Raw genomic sequence first — 26,246 nt, 5'->3', positions numbered from 1 at the left:
GAAACTTTTCCAAATGAAGGAGTTGCATAATGCTCCATGTAAACATCTTTGTAATGTTGAGTCTCCTAAGCTGACTAAATTCACCTAGTGGTAGTAAGAAAATGAATAGGACGGCACATAAAGCCCTAAACTCAAAGGCAGGGCCCGGAGGACAGAAGGCGGTTTGTCACCCTGATCCTGTAGAATGTGAATGGAACACGTAGCAATAATAGTTGAGTCCATATCATCATCTTAGAGGTGTAGGGGTCCGAGGCTAGGCTATCGTAGTCCATTACATTTAGGGTGGAAGACCAGCTTACTTTTTTTTTTTTTTTTTTATGTGTTCGACTCTGGGCATAAGCTTCACAGCCGGCTATCAAGGCCCAGCAGTCCTCCTACATACCATACACATCTACATGTCACCACTTCGGCGCTAACACCCACCGTCCATATTGAATACAAGCTAGGGCTGTCTCATACAAGACTGGTGTATTGGTATTAGCGGGGGTATATTTACGACATGTCGGCGGGTCTTCTGGTAGATCAGTAAAGCCTGATTTAATGAAATTCAAATCCTTAAACTGTTCCCTGCCCCAGCGGGGATTTGAACCAGGGTCCGTTAGAATGGCAGGCCACCTCTCTACTGATTGAGACACTAAATTCAGGATCGGAGATGATAAACCATATGTAAGAAAACCCAGACACAAAGCAAATGAGATTATTTAAACCTTGAAGCGTCAAAGGGGGACCGAATTATAAACAAAGATGAAATAGTGGGTACTTGAAAACAAAAGTGCAAGTGGGCAGTAAAAAAAAAAAAATACAGATTCTGAGCTAAGAGATTTTTTTTTTTACAAGCCTGCTAATTACTCTCAATTTTCTTTCGAGGCAACTCATTTTGTACAGTTATTTAACCAATCAGACCTAAAAAACCCATTCCAATATCATGTAATATAAGAAAAAAAAAAAAAATGTACGAATAATCTCCATGGAAAAAAAAAAGTATACACTAGAATTTCAAAAACGCAAAAGAAGTGCAGACGAACGAGTGGAGTACTTGTTTCCTGTGTGTACCTTGCAGTGTTTATCCACACTCATTTTTCACACTCCAAGGTCAACAGAAGAAAAATGCGAGGACAAAACACACTATGACTGATAAAATAGTCTCTGGAAAAACAAAATTCAACCACAGAGCAAGATGCGGTTGACAAAAGGACTTGTTTATTCCGGCAAAAGAAATAACACAGAAAAATAACACCCATGGTCAATAAAAAAAAAAAAAAACGCGTACTCAAACATAATTCAAACACACAACATGTGCATACATTCAAGATACTGGTGTGGTTATTCGTCATGCATCTTGCAAAAAAGAGGAAGAGGGTAGTGATATGAGAAAAAGTGAGAGAGAGCGAGAAATCCTTGGTCTAATAAGCTATCACGTGAAAATAAACGGTATTAAAAGATAGGTACAATGGAGAATGGGGCGTCTTTACTCCCTATGCTCCTTGCGGAAACACATACAGAGAGAGAGAGAGAGAGAGAGAGGGAGAGAGAGAGAACAGAGAGAGAGAGAGAGAGAGAGAGAGAGAGTTTATAGACTGATAACTTGACACTTGTAAACATAACACGTGTAAGCAAGCGAAGAGGTTCAAAGTAAACACAGTAGAAAAAGGAGTCGTGTTTAAATCCCACACACATAGAAGAATAGTGGGTGATGGCGGAGAGAGAGTAAAGAAAAAAAATAGAGGAGTAAAGTAAAACATGAGAATTTAAGTCGAGAGGTTGTTGTTGCGTCCTCCTGACCGGCTGTGCTCAAGTGCTGGCAGTGGGAGGCAGTTGTTGGAGGGGGGCCAGGAGGGGGCCATGACGGACACGCCACTGCCACCACACTCACTTCCTTGCTCTTTCGCTTTCTCTAACTCTAACTCAGTCTTACACTCTTACTTCATTACTTTCTCACTTTCTTACCCTGCCTTACTTTTACTTTCGGGTTGGGCCTTGACAGACATGACACTGTCAACACATTCTTCCACTCTCCCGTCCCCCCCCCCCTCTCTCTCTCTCTCTGGCGGATCAGAAGAGGGCCTTGATGGGCGCAGCAAATGCACGACTCTTACTTTCCTTCCCCCTTCCCCTCCACCCAAGCATCGTTCACCACTTCACCACTGTACGTTAGTGTTGGTACTAATATGTTGTTCTGTTCTGCATCTTATTCCATGTCTCTTAGTTCTCTATCCAGGTACCGCATGTGACAAACAGCCATGGTAATTGTGGCACAGCACTATTTTCAATCAATAATAAAGCTACATAACTCAACACACCATCCAGTTCTATGAAATTACGAGGAAAATCTTTTCAAAACAACGTGAAATCCTTTAAAACCGACGTGAAAAAGCATTAAATACCTAACATTTCGTAATTTTCAGTTCATCCATCCCTCTCTACGAACTCAACGTTTCATATACTGATCGAGGAAGCCTGGGAAACTATTCTTAATAGATGACTACAATGTACCTGTATCACGCTTCTAAGTTTTCTCCCTGTGTCAGCCATTCGATGTTTACATGTCATATTCTCATTCCTGTTTGGCCTTCAGCGACACTGTCCCCAGAGTGTTCAGGATTATAATGACCGGTAATTAAAGAGTCAAAATAAAACACACGATATAGCCCAGCACTAATCCCGAAGAGTTGAACTGGACTGGGCCAAACTCCATTGTTATAAGTAATATTTTGATAAATAGCCTGTATAACAGTATCACTATTTATTCCTGCTTTGAGTGGAGGGAAGGGGAGGGGGAAATGTGGCAGACCGAAGTAAACAGAATTTCGCGATTTACCTCACTCAATCATACTTCTCATTAATCTAAACTATGTGTATTTCGTAGAGGACCAACACTAAGAGAGGACAGGAACTGCTCAAGTCATATTCTCGTTGGCACAGGAGACTTCGTAGCACTTCTTCCTTTGTGATTTATTATGCATATTCTACCTTAATATCCTTCTCTGTACCAACAGTTTTCTCTAACAATATACAGAAGGATATTAAGGAGTGATGTGTTAAATAAATCGCTGAAGAGGAACTGTAAGTAAATCTAAGTGAACGCAAATGCGGTCTCTAACACACACACACACACACACACACACACACACACACACACACACACACACACACACACACACACACACACACACACACACACACACACACACACACACACACACACACACACACACACACACACACACACACACACACACACACACACACACACACACACACACACACACACACACACACACACACACACACACACACACACACACACACACACACACACACACACACACACACACACACACACACACACACACACACACACACACACACACACACACACACACACACACACACACACACACACACACACACACACACACACACACACACACACACACACACACACACACACACACACACACACACACACACACACACACACACACACACACACACACACACACACACACACACACACACACACACACACACACACACACACACACACACACACACACACACACACACACACACACACACACACACACACACACACACACACACACACACACACACACACACACACACACACACACACACACACACACACACACACAAATAGAAGCAGCAACACGTACGAGTACAAGAACAACAACAATGACTATAATAATAATAATAATAATCCATCCATTCATCCATCATCCAACCCTATGTTGCCCCATGAGGAGCGTAGAAGCCCGGGACTAGGCAAGTTGGTCCTGACATTTAAGATGAGAGTATAATAATCATAACAATATTACTACTACTACTACTACTACTACTACTACTACTAATAATAATAATAATAATAATAATAATAATAATAATAATAATAATAATAATATTATTATTATTATTATTATTATTATTATAATAATAATAATAATTATTATTATTAATCATCATAATAATAATGATAAATTATTATTATAATTATTACTACTACTAGTATTATTATTATTATCATAATTACTATTATTATTAATAATAAATTAAAGAAATATCTAAAGTTATATTCCTTTTGTTTCACTGTTCTGGTACTTCTACTATCATGTGTTCAGGTATAAACAGTTTCAAATTTTTCCCAGTATGTCAAGCATTTTTTTTTTCTCTCTCTGTCTTCTTCCTTGATTCAGTCACTGACTCCAAGTTACAGGAAGTCTTTTCGTTTTATTCTTGCTCAAACCAGACAGGTTTATTCGGCACAAGAGAGCCCCAAACAGTGGAAGGTTACTGAAGGCCGTACCTAACCTTTCTAGTTCGAAATACCTATCCTAATTTCAGTAAAATCGTCTGGAGGTAGTATGAATAAATCATCATATATGTCCTGGGGATGAAAGATTTTATAGTCACCAAGACTGCTTTGTACCATACGCCTTATTTGGAGCTTGTCATAATAACCCAGAATATTAGTGACCTGTTACGTTTACGTTCGTATATTGCATATTGCTCTTCACGTATGCCACCGCCTCGTGATTTGGGATCGTGTTTATAAAAACAACCTAATCAGCTTATACCATAAAAGTCTCCATACAAGTTAAATATTATAACAGACTAGCGGGGGTATTTGCGCTGTCCGGGTAAAACCCTATGATCGTGCATACCGGCACCGCCTAGGACCCTGGATGGCTACTCCTCCTGTAGAAACTACCGTGTTCCCATTTTACCCAATCAATCTAAGTTCCTTCATGGGCTCATTTCCTCAGGGATATATTCCCCATGGACTTATTTCTACAACTGACCTATTTTTCCACTACCGGTTCACTAATCAAACCTCCCCACCGCAACAATCCGTCCACCTGTCCGACCCGCTGTACCTAATAATGGATGGTTGTAGAATAAAAACTCGACGGCAATTACCTACCGTGTTTCACCATGTTGACTTTATTACTTCTTATTAATTCAACTCTTGGGCATCGGTGGCGCCACTTTAGCAACTGTAATGTACACATCTAAATTCGTCATTAAAAGTTACACCTGTTAGAGCTGTTTAGAGTTCTATATGTATGCCACAAAGGACAGACAGACAACGAACTTCCTCTTTTACAGAGAAATGGTTCAGTCATTCCGAATAATATATATATATATATATATATATATATATATATATATATATATATATATATATATATATATATATATATATATATAAGAGGTGGTAGGTGGGGGCGTTCACCATCCACTCACTCGATATAATGCTGCTCTCTGGTGTCTGCCCTTTCCTCTCCATCGTTCTTTCCTTCCATCCTCTTATGTCTTTCTTTCCTTCATTCTTTCCTTGTTCTTCTGCCTACGGGTGACTTTACACTCCCTCTTCTGTCTTTCTTTCCTTCATTCTTTCCTCTTTCTTCTGCCTGTGGGTGACTCTACACTGAGTGACAAGCCAAATGGTTTCCTGTACACCAGGAAACCATTTACTATGCTGGGTAGTAACCATATAACCAAATTTTGGCGCAAGGTGGTTTAGTGGGTAATTATTGCACTCCAATCGGATTGAGGCGGTGAAGGTTTATATCCAAGGGGTGGTTGGGGTGGTTTATTGCTCACGTAATGCCACTCAGGGATGAGTGAGGCTGGTCACTCTCATCTTAAATGTCAGGACCAACTGCCTAGCCCCGGGCTCCTACGCTCCTCATGGGGCAACGTAGGATTGGATGACGGATGGATAGATGGCTCTCTCTCTCTCTCTCTCTCTCTCTCTCTCTCTCTCTCTCTCTCTCTCTATATATATATATATATATATATATATATATATATATATGTATATATATATACAGTATATATATATATATATATATATTGTTACATAGCCTATGATTTCATCATCCTTTGTGTAATTTTAACGCACAGTATGCTGCATGTTTGATCACAAGCGTGTTCTGCCTCAGTCCCCCCCTTCTACCGTTATAGTAGAGTAAGTCGTCCTTTCTGTTATTCAGTGCGGATTGTCGACCGTTTGTCCCCATCGCTTCATTTGCGCGTCCTTATTACAAGTTGTATCAGGCTCTGCTGGCCCCTATATAATGAGCTCAGTCTCTGCATCATTGCCACTTAGATCTGCTCCTCATTTTGTTCACATCTCTGTCCTCCCCTGTACAGATATTATTATTGTGAGTGCTCAAGAAATCTCCAACCATCTAGCAGCTGTGTGTAGTTTGAGTATAACTGTTGTTGCATTTTTTCTTGTGCTGTGTAGCATGAGTTTGGTTTGTAGGCCTAGTGAAGTTTGTAATTTATGTGGGGTTCTTTGTCAGTCATTTTTGATAATAGTTTGTATCTGTAATAATTTATCTGGCATTCACTGAGTATTATCTGGTATCTCATTTTATCAGGGCTGACTAAGATAAATTTACTCTTGCTAATTTCGTGTTAATAGAGGCTATTGCAGTTAACCATATATTTAACCTGTTTATTTGCCATTACATTATCTTTATGAGTCCTGAATGTTTTGTTGTTAATTTAAGCATTAAACTTTAACTTGTAATTTTACCTAACTCTTTTGTTTTGAACCTGGAACTTTACGGGACAGTAGTGACTCTTCGTATTCTCACTTAAAGTGTACATTATCTTTCTCTGTTCCGTAACATAAATTTGGCGACCCTGCCAGGATATTCAGGATATTATCATAAGGATATTGCTTGATATTTTGTGACTGTTACTTATTCATGATGGCTACTATTACTACACTTGATGAAGCCAAAGATTTTTTGTCAAATGTGCAAACAGTGTGTGATATAGAAAACAGAACAAAGAATGAACTTAAGCTTGTTGCTCAACAATTGGGAATTGCAGTTCACTCTCCTCATTCTAAAGATCAAATTGTTGGTATGATTAATAAAAGCTTGTTTAATGTAACTCCTCCAAATGAGCAAACGCAGATTGAATTAGCTAAGTTACAGCTAGCCCTGCAGGAGGCTTGTGCTAAGGAGGCGGAGTCTCGTGTAAAGGGGGCTGAATTTCAAGCACGTGCCAAGGAGGCTGAGTCTCAGGCTAAGGAGGCGGAATCTCAGGTTCGGATTCAGGAGGCATAGATACAGGCACAAGTTGAACTTGCTAGGATTCAGGCAGACCATGAGTATCGCATGAAACAAGGTGGAACTGGATCATCTAGCTCTGATGATTTTGATGTGGCTAAAAATGTTAAACTTGTCCCTCCTTTTAATGAATCTGATTTAACAAAGTATTTTCAGTTGTTTGAGAGGGTAGCTACAGGTTTTAATTGGCCTAAGGAGTATTGGCCAGTTCTCCTTCAAACTGTTCTCACCGGTAAAGCTCAAGTGACTTATGCATCTTTGCCTCAGGATCAGTCTGATAATTATGATGTAGTTAAGAGCTTGATTCTTAAGGCCTATGAGCTTGTTCCTGAAGCTTATAGAGTAAAATTTAGGACAACTTATAAGCAAGATAAGCAATCCCATGTTGAGTATGCAAAAATCAAAGAAGATCTGTTAGAGCAGTGGTTAAATTCTAAGAATGTGGATTCTGATTTTGGTAAATTTAAGCAGATGATTTTGCTGGAGGATTTCAAAAGGTGTATTTATAAAGATGTAAGCCTATATCTTGATGAGAAAAGAATAGATAATTTGTCTGATGCTGCAGTTTTAGCTGATGAGTATGTTCTCACTCACAAGAGATATTTTAGAGGAAAAAGGAAAGCTGAGAGTAAGTACGTTGCCTCTACTCAGAGTACAGGTAACAGGAAAGAGAATAAGGATGATGTTTCTCAGGAAGTAAATACCAGCTTCACCTCTAGATTTCAGAAAAGTAAATGTACTTATTGTAGTAAGCTTGGTCATACTACGGAGAGATGTTTCAGGAGACAGCGTGATGTGAACAAAAAGGAGTCTTTAAATATTCAGTCAATTGGTCTAGTGTCCACTCTTGAGAGTTCCCAGAATTCTTTAACTGAGTTAACTGAACCTGCTTTGAGGGGTAACTTAAATTCTCATGATGGAGCTCCTCTTTTGAGCAGTAACGTGGGTGACACTCTCAAGAGTTCATGTGCTAATTTCCTGTCTGATGGTTTTGTCAGTCCTCTGGACAGTAATGACAGGAAATCAGTTCAAATATATCGTGATACAGGTGCTTGCCAATACCTTATGCTGACCAGTGTTCTAGGCTCTAATTTTAATTCCTCTGATGAAACTGTAATCTTACAAGGTGTAGGGAATAATTACTTCTCTGTCCCTCTGTGCAGAGTGAATTTAGTCTGGTTTTGTTAATGGTTCCGTTATGGTTGGGTTGGTTGAGACACTCCCAATGTCAGGTGTAACTTTCTTACTTGGAAATGATATTGGTGGAAGTCAAGTGTGTCCAGCTCCTCAGTTGTCTAGTGAGCCGGTGGCTGCGTCCCGGGATTGTGATGTCCCTGATGTGTTCCCTGCATGTGCTGTCACTAGGGCTAAGTCTAAAGTTACTGGTGATATAGAGGATAATGATGATGATGATGTTATCCTAGCTGACACTTTTCTTGCTAATTTGGACCACTCACCAGATGAGGCAGTACCCCGTAGTGTTGATAATTTGTCTCGTCAGAGTTGGTTGAGTTGCAGGTTGCTGACCCTGAGTTGAAAGGTCTATCTAACTCTGCTTACAGTGAAAGAAGAGTCAGCCGGTGCTTCTACTTGTTATTATGTAAAGTCAGGAGTACTTATGAGGAAGTGGAGACCCCCAACAGCATCAGCCGACTGTGAATGGGAGGTTGTACATCAAGTTGTCATCCCTCGTGTTTGTAGGCAGGATATCATTAGAGTGGCTCATGATTCCAGTTTGGCAGGACACCTTGGAGTGAGGAAGACTGTGGCACGCATTTTGAAACACTTCTACTGGCCAGGTATCTTCAGGGATGTTTCCTGGTATTGTAAGTCTTGTCACACCTGTCAAGTTGTGGGGAAGTGTAATCAGACCGAAAAGGTTGCACCTCTAGTTCCCATTCCTCAGCGCCTTTCACCCGTGTGTTGGTGGATATTGTGGGCCCTCTTCCTAAGACTTCTTCAGGATTTCTTATGTGTTGACCATGATTGATAAGGCTACTCGTTATCCTGAAGCCATTCCACTTAGAAACATCTCAGCAAAGAACGTGGTTAAGGAAATGCTGGGGTTCTTCACAAAGTTTGGTCTGCCTAAGGAGGTACAGTCCGACCGGGGAAGTAATTTCATGTCGAATGTTTTCAAGCAGTCTCTGAAAGAGTTGGGCATCACCCAGATCACGTCTTCAGCTTACCATCCCCAGACCCAAGGAGCGTTGGAGAGATATCATCAAACACTCAAATCGATGCTCAAGAAATACTGTTTGGAACATCAGAGAGACTGGGATAAAGGTCTTCCATTCGTTGTGTTTGCTGCAAGAGAATCTCCAAATGAATCACTGGGCTTCTCACCTTTTGAACTACTGTTTGGCCATGAAGTAAGAGGACCCCTTAAGCTACTCAAGGAATGCTGGCTGTCGGAGGAAGATGACGTCAACCTGCTGGAGTATGTGATGAAGTTCAAAGAACGGCTGTCCACTGCTTTCCAGCTGGCGAGAGAGAATTTAGGAGCTGCTCAGGAGAAGATGAAGACTTGGTATGATAAGAAGTCCAGGTTACGCCACTTTCAGCCAGGAGATCAGGTTTTGATTCTGCTACCAGTGCATGGGCAACCTCTTCAAGCCAAGTTTAGTGGTCCTTATTTCGTGGAGAAGAAACTCAGTGATGTCAACTATGTCATCGCCACACCAGATCGTAGAAAGAGCAAGCAACTATGTCACATCAACATGCTAAAGTTATATCACAGGCGGGACGAAAATAATCCAGTCTGCACTGTAGCTGTTCCACCCGAGTCTGCAAGTGAAGCTCTCCCATGCAGTATGAGCCTGAGTGATAGTTTGGGGAAGAATCCTGATATCATGAATGATCTCACGACTAAGCTTTCTCATCTACCACCCAAGGAAAGGCAGGAGTTTTCGGCATTACTGCAGGAGTACCCGCAAGTGTTCGTGCCACTCCAGGAAGAACCACTGTGTTGATGCATGATGTCGATGTTGGAGACGCAAAGCCAATTAAATTGCCTCCTTACCGTGTGAACCCAGTGAAAGTTCCTCTCATCCAGAAGGAGCTTGGCTACCTGTTGGACCACAAGATGATTGAGCCCTGTCAGAGCGAGTGGAGTTCTCCTGTCACTCTAGTCCCTAAGCCAGGTGGGTCACAGAGGCTTTGCATCGACTACAAACGTGTTAATCAGATAACCAAAACAGACACTTACCCTCTCCCTCGTGTGGAAGATTGCATAGACAAGATCGGAAAGGCTAGGTACATAAGTAAGTTTGATTTGTTAAAGGGATACTGGCAAGTACCTATGACTGAACGTGCTAGGGAGATCTCATGTTTTGTAACACTAGGAAAGGCTTTTGCATGTTCAGTAATGCCGTATGGTATGAAGAATGCACCAGCCACATTTCAGAAGCTCATGAATGTTGTAACAGAGGGTTTGGCAGGGTGTGTTGTTTATATTGATGATGTATTAATCTTCAGTGACAACTGGAAAGATCACCTATGCCATGTCAGTAAATTTCTTGACCTTTTAGTTCATGCTAATCTTGTAGCTAATTTATCAAAGTGTGAGTTTGGTCAAGCTAAAGTTCAGTACCTTGGGTATGTAATTGGTGATGGACATGTTGCACCACCAGGAGCTAAGGTTCAGGTTATAAGTGATCTTCCCAGACCTAAAAGTAGGAAAGAGCTACAAAGATTTTTGGGAATGGTAGGTTATTACAGGAGATTTGTTCTTAACTTTTCTATTCTTGTATCACCACTTACAGACCTACTGAAAAAGGGAGTTGAATTTGTCTGGACCGATAACTGTGAATCCTCTTTCAACAAACTTAAAGCTATTCTATTAAGTCAGCCAGTGCTCGCTACTCCAAATTTTGCTAAGCCTTTTAAGATGGCTGTTGATGCAAGTGATACAGGAGCTGGGGCTGTTTTGCTGCAAGAGGATGATCAGGGTATTGAACATCCTGTATCTTATTACAGTAAGAAGTTCACTCCACCTCAAAAGAACTACTCAACTATTGAGAAAGAGCTTTTGGCCTTGATTTTGGGTTTACAGCATTTTCATTTTATTTGTGTTCTGGTTTTGACCCCATAGTCATTTATACCGATCATAACCCACTGAAATTCCTTAGTAAGTTTAAAGATAAAAATCAGAGATTGACAAGATGGAGTCTACTTCTTCAGGAGTATTCATTAGACATACAACATGTCAAGGGGAAAGAAAATGTTATTGCAGATTGCTTATCCAGACTTTAGACAGATTGTTTTAGAGTAATAAGAAATTTCCTTTGTAAATTTCTTTTTCTTTGTGGGGAGGTGTTACATAGCCTATGATTTCATCATCCTTTGTGTAATTTTAACGCACAGTATGCTGCATGTTTGATCACGAGCGTGTTCTGCCTCAGTCCCCCCTTCTACCGTTATAGTAGAGTAAGTCGTCCTTTCTGTTATTCAGTGCGGGATTGTCGACCGTTTGTCCCCATCGCTTCATTTGCGCGTCCTTATTACAAGTTGTATCAGGCTCTGCTGGCCCCTATATAATGAGCTCAGTCTCTGCATCATTGCCACTTAGATCTGCTCCTCATTTTGTTCACATCTCTGTCCTCCCCTGTACAGATATTATTATTGTGAGTGCTCAAGAAATCTCCAACCATCTAGCAGCTGTGTGTAGTTTGAGTATAACTGTTGTTGCATTTTTTCTTGTGCTGTGTAGCATGAGTTTGGTTTGTAGGCCTAGTGAAGTTTGTAATTTATGTGGGGTTCTTTGTCAGTCATTTTTGATAATAGTTTGTATCTGTAATAATTTATCTGGCATTCACTGAGTATTATCTGGTATCTCATTTTATCAGGGCTGACTTAGATAAATTTACTCTTGCTAATTTCGTGTTAATAGAGGCTATTGCAGTTAACCATATATTTAACCTGTTTATTTGCCATTACATTATCTTTATGAGTCCTGAATGTTTTGTTGTTAATTTAAGCATTAAACTTTAACTTGTAATTTTACCTAACTCTTTTGTTTTGAACCTGGAACTTTACGGGACAGTAGTGACTCTTCGTATTCTCACTTAAAGTGTACATTATCTTTCTCTGTTCCGTAACAATATATATATATATATATATATATATATATATATATATATATATATATATATATATATCCCATTGCCGCCCGGTGTCCGGAATATTGGACAGAACTGGGATTTTTCAAGTCTTTATAAAGTAGGGAACCCCCAGGTAGGGAACTATGAGCTTCGCGACTGTGAGCCGATAGGCGGAGGGCAGTACGCTTAGTACCCACCCAGTGCGATGCCTTGCCCAGGACCCCTGAGATCCAATGGGGATATATATATATATATATATATATATATATATATATATATATATATATATATATATATATATATATATATATATATATATATATATATATATATATCTTGTGTAGTCCCAATACTTGGTATTCTTTTAATGCAAGGAAGAGGGAACCAAAGGTCAGATGTTGTTTTTCAATGCAAAGGTGAGAACAGATACACAGCATCAGTCTGTGTAAACTTTTGAGAACCATGCTAAACGCTCAGACTGCATATGGGCACTTTTTCATTTTTCCTTTTTAAACTCCGGCCACTTGAGAAATATAGTACAAATAATCTTGTCACATCGCCTGATAACTTTATATAATGAGTTACCAGGCTCTAAAACTTGAACTTTAAGCGTAGATAGCAGTAACAACATAGATAAAGTGATGGTGAATATAATGGTAAATCACGAGGCAGTGATGCACAGCTTGTGAAACCGGCAAAAATAACACGTCTTGATCTCGGTACTACGTCCTTGCACTACACAGCACTTTCTCTGACACATATCCTTACACACAAACAGGATACAGCGCTACAGTCATGAGTATCTCCAAAACACAACATACTAAAATGTACCAGAACCCAAGCTAAGAACGACAGGTTCGCATACATTCCACAAGTTCATAAACACACGACATAACTTGTGGCACAATGCATCACGTTACACTACTACAACACAGTAAAGTAGATCGGAAGTCATAACAAACCAAATCATGACTCGCATACACGCGTAGCAGAAACACAACATGACATACACAATATGATACAAGCAACAATTACAGTAGTTTACGTGTGCATTGAATGATACAAATATATCAAGACATACACTCTCATATACAGACCGCAAACATTAAATGGTAATACATCAAGCATGGATATAGATAGATCTTTAGCTAGCGAAAAGAAGACCCCCTCAAGGAGATGTGATCACCATCAAAATGCAGATTACTGAATACAAGCGATTTAGTCATGAAGCACTGATGAGATTGAACCCTCCTTTACCAGATTGACACAACACACAAATATCTAGTTTAGATTAATAACATACAACGCTTACACATCCCAACAACACCCACATTCATCTACAACAAACAGACCCAAACAGACCAAATATTTATCGAAAGGGTACATATTCAGGCACAACTGACACTAGTTCAAGCACAACGTAAATTCAAGTGAACATCTGCCCAAGCGAAATGCATGCATTCCTAGAACACACTACAGACAAGTCTAGGACCACAAATATCTATGTACATACATCTACTTCAGCACAGAGCAATTATCTATAATACACACAAGACCAAGAACTTAGAGCTATACTGAAGTAGGACATTCAATATAAAACATGACACCTATATAGAAGAGTACACAGATTCTTATGCACCTGCACACTTATTTGAACGAACAGATTCAACACATCTGGAGCAAACACAGAGATCCAAGAACATTACCCATTTATCAAGAACACAATACACTTTACTTAAAACAACACATTCCTGAACACACCACACATTACCTATATCAAGACACATTCAGGAACACGGCACACATTGTCTAGACTAGAGCAACACACAGATTCAAGAATGCGGTATACATTATCTAAGTAACATACAGACTCAAAAAGAACTGTATAAAATGTCTAAATCAGCACACAGAATCACGAACAATGCACACATTATCTAACACATGACGCACACTGAGACCGAACTTAAGAGCCAACGAGTACTCACCCTCTTGTCGTCGAAGCTCTGAGGCAGCTGCTGTAGCGAAAACTTGCGGCCGAGGGAGTGTGTGTGGGTTGTGGGCTGTGGTTGAGGCGTCTTGGGTGGCTGCAAGGGCGGGTACTGTGCGTGGGCTGAGGAGGGCGTGGCAGGCGTGGAAGCGGAGGTGGGGTTGAGGGGTGCAGTACGGTTCATGTCCAGGACTGACTGAGGCAAACCAGACCGGATCTCCTCGTCGCTAGGGGTACCGATAAAAGTCATCATTATCATAACCTCTTTTTCCCACCTAAGGATGGGATGAGTCAGGGTACAAAAAGCTAGGAAGGGAAAAAGATGATAGGAGAACTAATCATCGGCATGTTCAGTGAAGTGGGATACAAACACTCATTCACTAATCATTCAAGCCCCCTGAATCCTAACTCCACTTCATATAAGTCATCATAATTCATATTATCGTTACCCATATAATAACTGTCACAAACTCACCATCAGCAGCATTCCATCCCAACATTCTACATCAGCATCTTTACTTCTTATCTTTTCCATTATCATAATTGGGTTATGGTTTCCATACATAGATGGAGCCCATACACTTACCCAATATCTTGCTTCATCTTCATTTCTGTCTTCCTTGTAAACATTTTGTTGCCATTCCTTTATTTCTTCACCAGTCCACTTCAAAGTTGGTGCAGTTGTTCTTTGGCAAATACTCCCGGAGAGCTTTCTCGTGTTTTGGATTCAAGGATTTTTAAGAAGTTGTATGGGCTTGAAAGGTCAAATCATACACACATCTACTGAAATGTGACAACACGAAACAGTAGAGTTTGGCCTACCAACTTTGGCGAGGAGTGGTGGGGACACTCACCTCTTCTGAGTGCCATATATTTATTTTTGTTGGAACCATCCGGCATCCTTTTGTGAATGTTGGGAATCTTTAATTCCATTCCAGTTTCCAACAACACCATCACTATTATCATTACTGTCATATCATCACCACCAGCATCCAATCATAACTTCCCACATCAACATCATTATCATCATCATCATCATCATCATTATTTTTACCATCATCATAAAGGTATTCCGTCCCAACATGCCACAACGCCATCATCATCATCTATATGGTCATCGTCATCATTTTCATAATATCCATCCTCTTACGTTGCTTATGGGGTAGGTAGCAATAAACCTTATAAAGAATAGCAGCAAGTAGTTACATTATAAGAAGCTTGGAACAATATAAAATTCTCAAAGGAAACGTCTGTTTATCTACCAATGAAGCCTTCAATATACCGGTACCTGATACACTTAACTTTAGAGCTGCGATGTGCAAACTTGTTTTATTCCGGCTACCGTCAGATGCTTATATTCAGATCAGAGAAACCACCGTTCCAAGGTTACAGAATATCTCAATTAATGTTCTAACCATGATTTAATAGTTTAATAATACACCAGACGATTTTAATGGGCTCCGAGGAAACAAGGCAGATAAAATGTTTAAGAGCAGACAGTGCCAAGCACAAAATAGGTTTCCGGCTGAACGAGGTTTTTAAATCCATGTGCACCACGATGACGTCTGTTTAATTCCAGAAAATTTTTGTTCAGCTTTTGGCAAACATATCACACTTGAGTGGTTAGGTATAGCTTTCACTAACCCCTTCACTATGAGGATGTCTCCTAAGATGAATACAGTAGTCTGATATTCCGAGCATGAAACAAAAGTCGATATCTTCAGGTTGAAAGGGCTACTAATGGATTATTATACGCAAGCTTCTAAACGTCAGTTAAGTGATTTGACCGCTCTAACTTACAGCTGTCAATGTGGAATTTATATTCACCCATTTACTAGGCATTTAAGAATTCACAGGAACCGCGGGCACTAATGTTTCAACACCACTAAGTCTTCTTGATGAGTTAGATATTTCATACATCAACTTACAGTCCAGAATTATATTCACCCAAAACAGTCTCAGTTGAAATTAAATCTGGCAACAGTGCAAAACAAACTTAGTTATTGATATTCCATACTGAAATACCAACTTTAACCCCTTCACTATGAGAGATTTTCAAAGACTGAATAGAATCATCTGTGGGTGACAACAGAGTAACAAAAATGTCATCGTACTGAAAAGGTTAATGAAGACTTTTAAACACTTCACAGAGTTTTTTCTTTTTTTCTGAACTCAATAAAGTCGTTTGTAGTTAACAGCTATATACCATTAATTTAACAGATGTCAATGTTCTGGGAAAGTTAAACAAATATTGCTACTAACCACTGGATTCTGGAGTGGGAACTGATAACCCATTCACTCTGATGAAGATTTTTATTACTGGCTAATGAAAAAAATATATATATATATATTATGTACAGCAATTTATGACAGACCTCCAGTGCTGAACGGGTTAATGAAGAATGTATCTAGCCTCCTCAGCTTGATGTGTCTCTCTTAAGCTAGGTAACAACGCCCAGAGACCGCAAGAATAGAATAAGAATGTGCCATCGGACTGTAAGGGTTAAAGCATGAACCATTACTCAAGCATCCATGTACAAAGACCAAACAGTTAAGCAAAGACACAATTTTTTCTTCAAAATCCCAAGTTACTTCACGTGCATGTCACACGATTATCCCCTTCAGTCCCACAGCGTATTGTCCATTCTCGCTACTTACATATAACTTTGGAAAAGCTGATCGTAGTAAAGGAGTTAATGATGGTTTTACCTAACCCGTCCAGCTTGGAGGTAGTGTCTCATGAACCTAATCAAAGCGTTGGAGTTATTAAGAATATATAAGGACTATGTCACTGGATTAAATGGTTTAATCAGTTTAGGAGAAATCTCTGGTAGTGCATGAGTTAAAAATAATTTACAGTAATCTCTTTAGTATCAAATTGTTTTTTGCTCTTTCTCTTTCTATCAGCAGACAGTTCTGTTCAGCTTAGAAGAAACCCCTAGACGTAATTAGATTAAGACAAGGTTAACCCCACAGCTCCAAGTCTAACCTTTAGCAGCACACATTACATAACATGACCCAAGGAGCACTACTGTACGTTAATATACAGAACTCCACGTTAACGTTACCAAACACCCCAAAGTTAGCCCCTAGCTTATTTCCAAAAACTCAGATATGGCTGAGTATAACCTCAAAATATCTAGCTTAACCCTGTAACCTCAGGTTTAACTCTGGACCCGAAAGTAATGACAGAATCCGACCCAGGACAACTTTGCTCTATCCTGTTCACTTTTACAAACTCATGCTTGGAACAACTCTAGTATATTATTCCAGCTAAAGCCAGACGATTACATTCAGCTAAGAGTTAGTGACAGAAGTCTGAGAGAATGACCCTCCATAACCCTACTTCTTATACCGAAGAGGAGCCTACACATGGTGGTGCTCTGACCCTGGGTGGAGCAGCTGCGGCGTTCAGCTGGGAGCCAACCTTCCTCATATATCCCTGCACCTCGCCAAGGGGAAGAAGCCTAGTGTGACCCTGACGAGGTGGTGTTTACCACTAGAGGGCTCCGTTTCCCTGCACAGTTTATGAAGTGTACTGTACTTGTAGGACAGCCCCATAGAAGCAATTGCATATCTGGGGTCAGTGGGTCTGCTTGGCCAAACAAACTGAAGTTAAGCAACAACAACTACAACAATAACAACCCTACTTCTGATCTTTCCGACAGTAATGATGTATAACCCCCCTCTCTCTAAATAACCACAAAATATCTATGTTAACCTTACAACCTCAGATTTAACCCAAAGGCACTTATTATAACCTACAGATTCCCCAACCTTGAACTCTTTCTCTCCAAGAAACTTCCTCGAAGCTGAAAACAGTAGCCTGGAGACGACAAGAAAAAGATAACTTGATCGTCCTGATGGGATAAATGGAATCTGCTTCTGGATCATGTACAACAGAAAGAAAACAAGGCGTCATTGTACCGAAGGCATAAGGGTGGCAATTATAAAGGTAACTCCAGAATCTCAGTGCCTAAACCTTCAATTACCGATCTACACCGAGTCCCAAGGACGCCATTAATAACTCCTCTAACCTACAAGTAAACTTCTACACCCAAATTTCAAAGTAGTAACTCCAGGACATCCAAGTTAACACCACTACTAAGTTAAACCCAAATGTCTTAGTTAATCCCACACCCACAACTTACCTTCAAGGAGGTTAGGTATAACAAAAGAACATCCATATTAACCATACAAATACAGACTAAACCTTGAACATGGCATTACATCACCTATATACTTAGTTACACTTGGGTGTTGACTTACATGTGGTCGTTGAGGTTAGGAAGACTCGGGCTGGTCACGGTACGGCCCAGGACGACTTCACTTTGTCCTCCACCCTCCTTGCTTCCTGTAGGTGTATGGGTATGTGAGTATACTGGTAAGTTGGATATATTTGCATGGTGGGAAGGCTATCATGTGGGCGCACGGTAATGGCGTGCTAGGCATTGCTGTGTTATTAAAAGTACTGGCCTAAGCTACTAAGTCGTCTACATTCCCTCATCTTCAGATTAATCTCACACATTAGAAAAATGGATTTAGTAGCCTTCTTTCATTTCTCAGTCCGTGCCCTGTGTCTCTGAGTTACAGTCGAGTGTTGTGGTGTATGGGTGACAAATCTACCATCAGAACAATCACTCCTGATAGGCTGAGTTACTTATAAATTTTTGGGGGGCTGGGCATGACTAATGGTAGACTGCGTGGCTCGAAACTGGGGCCGAGGTCTAGTTCAGGGAGGGGACTCTTTAGGTCTTCAGCACTGCATTATGGAGGAACTGCTGTGGTTATAGTGAGTACTGGAAAATGTTAGTAAACCTTTTCTGCTCTTGCCCCTCCTGATCTCTTATGGGCATACATATATACAGTATAGTAATGGCAGAGTGTATATACTGCACTGTGGGTATATTACATGATTGGGTATGTTGGTTATCACAGTCTGTCATTAACCCTCCTGAGAATACCTCCCACAGACATCCATACATGCACAGATATACGGTACATGAATATACGGTCACTGTCATACCGACAGGCTACTGTTATACTGGCTTAGACTGGTATAGCCTCCTTATAACAGTGGAATCGATATACTGTCGTTTTGGGTCTAATTACTATTTGAAGAGAGAGATGTCGGCTCAAATAAAACTTTCTTCTCTAAGACACAAATGATACCTGAATTACCTACTATCAGGTTGTGGCGTAAAATACGTGCTATATGATGGAAGGAGGCGTGTCATGGTATACAAGGGTGTTACAAACTTTGAACAGAAAGCAAGGAAAGAATGAACTCTGACACTTTGTAAAATTACTGCCCGAATTCTCGTTAGCAGAGGAGGTTCCTATGCACCTCTTCCTTATCAATTTATTTCAGCATATAGCACTTTTATAATACCGTGTTTTCAAATGCAAATAATTTTGGAAGTGGGAAGGTATAACTAACAAAAGAAAATAAGGTGTAGTAGGCAAATTAGTCGCTAAGGGAAAAGTCCTAAAAAAACTCAAAGCTCACAAGAATACCACTTAACATTCATCCTATTTACAACCTTATACCAGACAAAATGAAGAATAAAAGAGGAAAGAAATCATGCAACACTAAATATTCCATATACACAGACATATTAATACAGCATTATATTCGTAATTCACTTTAAAATGTCACGAGAAATATTAATAGAAACACCCCGTATACAAGCATCTCCCTGTAGGTTGTAAAATACCTAACCCTACCGCCATGACAAAACTTACACCAAGTTTCTCTGTCACAAGTGTAATTATCTGTATGTTTTCTTCTATCCTGACAAACTTATTTTCGGGGCATTACTCATGTACCGACGCTGGTATTATTAAAGATATATCTGCAGTATTATATGCTTCTCTGACTACTATTCCAATGTGAGAACAAAAAACTATATTAATTTTCTGAAATATAATATCCATTCAACAGATTAGAAAGTTTCAGTACCGGGTATATTACTTCGAATGTTACCTAGGATTCTAAGTAATAGACCTGGCACTGGAACTTTCTCGGAGGAGAATCATTAAAATGAAAAGAATATTACTGAAAAAAGAACTTAGGCAAAATAATGTAAAACAATAGAGATGAGATACATAAGGAAATAAAAAAGGAAATATAGGTATATGAACACATGATATATATATATATATATATATATATATATATATATATATATATATGCCGGAGAGAGAGAGAGAGAGAGAGAGAGAGAGAGAGAGAGAGAGAAAGGAGGGGGGCTGTGCTCACCCTTAGACTGGTCAGGTGTGGGTGGGAGTGGACGTGCGCCCATAATCCTCTTAAGGCTGCCCATGATGGTCCTTCCCGTGCTGCTGCCGTCACTCTGGGGACACATCAGAGCAGTCAGCATTTGTAGGGATCTTAAAAGCACTATTTAGGGGATTTAATGACCAATCAGGGGATTTTAGGTACCTGAAATTTACTGATTAGGGTGGGTCTTTAAAAAGCTTCATGGGCTTCAGCGTGTTTACAGAATGTTCTGATGTATTTCAATATATGTTGCTGGAAGGAATTTTTTAGAACTTTCTTTTTTTTTTTTTTCAAGCTTTACAGGGGTGTCATTACGCATTTTTTTTTTTTCCCGATGGCTTCACTATACTTATGTGGATCGCACAACGTTTCAAGGGTTTCAGTGTGCTTCAAGCTGCAGTACCCTTTTGTTGTTGTTGTTGTTTGTTTCAGTGGATTTCAGTTCGCTTCAAATTAAATAGTGCTTCAAGTGATTTAAAATGTTTCAGGGTATTTCGGTACACGTGAAGGGGTTTTAATACCCTTAGAGGGATAAAAATGTTTTAAGCAGTCTTGAAAGTTTCACAGGATTTTTCAAAATGCTTCACAGGAATACAGTACCCTTCAGGATTTTTTGAAGCACTTCTGGTTCAGTATGCTTTCGGGGCTTTCAGCATGTTTTAACAGTCTCTGGCATGGGTTCCAAGCCATGAAGGAATTTTATAAGCTTTCAGGCTTCAAATACGTTTTATTGTTTCACAGATTGTACGAACTTTACGTAACTCATTTGGGCTTCAGTACACTCACTTCAGCCCGTGTAAGTCATTTTCACTTACTCTTGCTACGGGCGATGTTATTCAGTTTCACGGGAGACCATTGTGGTGTTGTGAAATTAATGAACGCTGTCAACCCCTCCAGTTTAGTAACAGCCCAGACTGAATAGAATCGTCTGGAGACAAAAACAACTCTGAAAATACGTAGTGGAATGGAAAATACGTTATCGGACTGAAGCCGTTGAAGTTTCACCATATATAAGGGCTTCATCTGGGCTTAAGGGGCTTATTTAAATTGATGGCTTGTATTAGTCTCAAAGAGGTTTAGGTGGCTTCAGATGTTCATCAAACTTTTAACCACTTCACTCTGAGGACTTTTTTTCAGATACAGGAGCTTCTCTAATAGGGACTCCGTTTCTCTCACTAACGATTTTCGGACGCGAGGTGATTCACTTCAGCGACTCAAGGAAGCCACATTACACCACACCCTCACACACCACATAACACCACAAAAAAACTCCGTCCCACACCACACAAAAACTCCGCCCCACACCACACCAAACCACACCACACCACACCTAGGAACCAAAGGAATCAGAGGCTTCCGCATCCAGTGGTTTTGTACGTCTTCATTTTGTTCATGCAACTTTTAAAATATTTTATTCTACTCAGGAGAAAGTTTTGGAGCTGGAGAATTAGACACGGCCTTCCCCCGTTCAGTGGGAGATGGTTCTTTCCTGAGTACAAACACCATGAATAATTTGGATTCTACATTTTAACTATATCCGACTGGCTTTTAAGGAGGTTACTCGACTTTCACACATTCGGAATTTTGATTTAGCCTCTTTGCCAATATTTTGATGCTGGAGAGGGACGCCTTCATCCAGTGACACCAATCTTACCGGGCAGGTCGGTTAAACAAACGTCTCTCTACTCCGTGCCTATCCCCCGAACAGATGATGGTGGACACAGGAGAAAGTTAACTTTGACCTGCAGTGCGGTGGTTTCACGTCTACTCCTAGATGAGCCAAGGACCAAAGCATGGAACTACTACTACTACTACTACTACTACTACTACTACTACTACTACTACTACTACTACTACTACACACACACACACACACACACACACACACACACACACACACACACACACACACACACACACACACACACACACACACACACACACACACACACACACACACACACACACACACACACACACACACACACACACACACACACACACACACACACACACACACACACACACACACACACACACACACACACACACACACACACACACACACACACACACACACACACACACACACACACACACACACACACACACACACACACACACACACACACACACACACACACACACACACACACACACACACACACACACACACACACACACACACACACACACACACACACACACACACACACACACACACACACACACACACACACACACACACACACACACACACACACACACACACACACACACACACACACACACACACACACACACACACACACACACACACACACACACACACACACACACACACACACACACACACACACACACACACACACACACACACACACACACACACACACACACACACACACACACACACACACACACACACACACACACACACACACACACACACACACACACACACACACACACACACACACACACACACACACACACACACACACACACACACACACACACACACACACACACACACACACACACACACACACACACACACACACACACACACACACACACACACACACACACACACACACACACACACACACACACACACACACACACACACACACACACACACACACACACACACACACACACACACACACACACACACACACACACACACACACACACACACACACACACACACACACACGTTGTTGTTGTCCAGTTCATCATGTCACATTTTTATTTAATTTTCATTTAACCCCGAATATATTTCCCGACAATCAGATGCTTGACCCGAAGGTTTTGTTATGTTGACAAGAACAAAGATGTTTTCTGATGTGACTAAATCTAAGTATGCACAAGAATTATTTATAGATTGAGGGCAGTCTCTAACGGAGCTTGAAAACAAATTAGAAGTAGATAAGTGAAAGGTCTTATGTACAGCACGGTATATTCTGGAGGTAGCCCTGAGCCTCACACTCTTCTCATACCGTATAATGGATCTGGGAATGCTAGTCTGACCCTCAGTTATTGGTACAGTACCTCGCCTGGGAAGGGGTCCGGCGAGGTATTGTTTTTGGTCGAGTTTCTTTATTTGTTTCTTTGATTTCTTGTTTGTTAGCAACATTACACAAAAACGGCTGAATGAAATTACATGAAACGTTCAGGATATGTGGGCACTGGTCGCAGAAGGATGTGATTAAATTTTGGAGGTAATTGAGCGACCCTGAAAAGTCAAAATCAAGGTCACGGATTTTCAGAGAGCTATAACTTGAAACCGGTTGAAGATAGAGAAACTTACTATTATCACCATATAAGTACTCCCATATGGGCTTATATTTGGCACCAAGACCTTTGACCTTGAGTGACCTTGAAAGGTCGAACTCAAGGCCACGGATATTAAGAGGGCTCTAACTCGAAACTGCACCATTATATTAGAATTTAAGTGTTTATTGAAACTAAATGGCAGGATCGATTCAGTAGATAAAACCAGTAAAATAACAGCCGTCGGGCAAGGTTCGTTGTGCCTGGCACTACTTATTTTTTCAGTTGCACGCTCCCCTCTTTGTTTACATTGTATATTAATAAACGTTTAATTACTCTTTTTACTCAGAAGGGTAAGGAATAGTTCTAACAAGTTATTTCATTTGGTAGGTTAAGGTATATCTTTAAGTCTTGTAAGTATCTGAAAATATTTTAGAACAACCTAGGGCCTCACACAGACACAAAAGACTCGATGTGCATAGCTCCTGCCATAAAGGAACCTGAGGTAGACTGACAGGGATTAAAAACATGAATAATGTATCATCTGCCACGATATAAACATTATTATAACGTGATTAGCAAATGTTTCAAGCATATGAAAGGCACAGCAAAATACATGAAAATCATGCACCAAACCACCTCTAGGATGAATCTGTATTCATGAAAATCAGCATAAACCTGGTATCATTATATTAAAACAACACATTCAAAGTATAAAGTAAAAGAGGACAATGATACACGTCATGCATAAAACCAATGCAGCGTACGTGTGCATTATCCTAGGACTTCTCTACCTCCACCAATATCACTATTAATTTCACAGTGAAGAAAATTCATCCACAATCAAAGCCATACAACTATTGTGGAATCACAACACAGATATATAAAAAACATTCCAACAGAATTCTGTCATGCTAACCAGATGCAGATGATGAGGCGGCCACTGTCTACTTTAGTCGTGTGCAGGGTATAATTAGCCACTAGTTCAGTACAGTAGGTGTAGTTTTGGGTGTTACTGAAATAAAGGTTATTCACTTCTTCAGCATCTCTGACATAATGTGTGTGTGTGTGTGTGTGTGTGTGTGTTCATACTAATAACGGACGATGAAGGTATTGTCAGTGGTAAATATCCTCTTCGAGGTTGTTATACCAAATTATGCAATTACAGCAGCGCAACATCACACGAGTACATATAAACCTTACGATAAAGCCACGTGGTTTAGAAATTCCGCCTACATTTACAGCTGTTATCAGAAATACCGTAACAAAACTAATTATATTCATTATTACCTCCACCAACGAAGTTGGGATGTGGTTATGTATTCTCTTGTGTGTGTGTGTGTGTGTGTGTGTGTGTGTGTGTGTGTGTGTGTGTGTGTGTGTGTGTGTGTGTGTGTGTGTGTGTGTGTGTGTGTGTGTGTGTGTGTGTGTGTGTGTGTGTGTGTGTGTGTGTGTCCACAAGATATCTAAAAAGTTATACATGGATTTAAACTAATTACTGTATTGTGGCTATGTGGATCATTGGCCAAGAAAGATATAGTTAAATATTGGTGGTGATCTGAGTGCGAGTCCCGATTCAGGGCTTTTTTTTTTTTCTTCTTTCTTTTTTTTTTCTTTTCTTTGTCCACAAGATACATTAAAAATGAAAAATTATTGAAAGATTCCATTGACATTTGGTGGATATTTGAGTCGTTGGACAAGGAAGAGTCGATTAAATTTGGGTGGTGATCTGAGTTCGAGTCCCGGTTCATGACTGTTTTGTTTGTTTGTCCAGAAGATACCCTCAAAAGTTATTCATGGATTTCAATAAAATTTTGTGGATATGTGGGTCATAGGCCAGGGACTACTGTAGAGTTGACTAAATTTTGGTGGTGACCTGAATCGTTTGATATAGGCGCTGGCAGAAGTATGCATTCTCTGAGTGCTGTCTACTTGTTGACCGACCTGTCTTTAAAAAAATACATAAATAAATAAATAGATATGTGAAATTAAGCACTGGTAGTATTTTGCTCTATAACCGTTGTTACCTCAGCCAAGGAAGTTAGTAGAGGTTATGTTTTCACCCCTGTCTGTTTATTTGTCAAAAAAGATATTGATGGGTATTTGTGGATTTGTGGGTCATTGGTCAAGGAAGAGTTTGTTCATTCAATTTTGGTGATTTGAGTTCAAGTCCCGGTTCAGGACTTTTTTTGTTTGTTTGTTTGTGTGTCCACAAGATATCACAAAAAGTTATTAATGGATGCCAATGAAATTTTGTGAATATGTGGGCCATGGGTCAAGGAAGGGGTGATTACATTTTAGTGATGATCTGAGTTGTTTACTACGAGTGCTGGGGGAGATATGTGCTCTCAGAGTACCAGGCTAATGTATGGCCCGACCTTCACGATTGGTGGAGGATATCTTCTAACGAACGTTCTAAGAGTGCTGTCATGTTGTTGTTGTTGTATTTGTTGTTGTTACTCCAGACTCATATGACCGCAAAC

At 40.1% G+C, this 26,246-nt stretch overlaps 1 protein-coding gene across 1 annotated transcript in view; it reads right to left on the bottom strand.

Moving 5' to 3' along the window:
• LUBEL (Linear Ubiquitin E3 ligase) overlaps positions 1-26,246 on the bottom strand; it is a 310,315-nt gene that overhangs the window by 205,711 nt on the left and 78,358 nt on the right. Inside the window, exons 7-9 of the mRNA XM_080270475.1 lie at positions 20,397-20,557; positions 18,471-18,509; positions 14,200-14,428 (exon numbers count right to left, since the gene is read on the bottom strand). Coding sequence (XP_080126601.1) covers positions 14,200-14,428; positions 18,471-18,509; positions 20,397-20,557 — 429 coding nt within the window. The remainder of the gene's footprint in view (positions 1-14,199; positions 14,429-18,470; positions 18,510-20,396; positions 20,558-26,246) is intronic.

Source organism: Coenobita brevimanus, chromosome 5 (genome assembly GCF_032717465.1).
Source record: "Coenobita brevimanus isolate Jiangsu-jjx chromosome 5, ASM3271746v2, whole genome shotgun sequence".
Lineage (NCBI taxonomy): Eukaryota > Metazoa > Arthropoda > Malacostraca > Decapoda > Coenobitidae > Coenobita > Coenobita brevimanus.
This window is presented reverse-complemented; position numbering and strand designations above follow the sequence as displayed.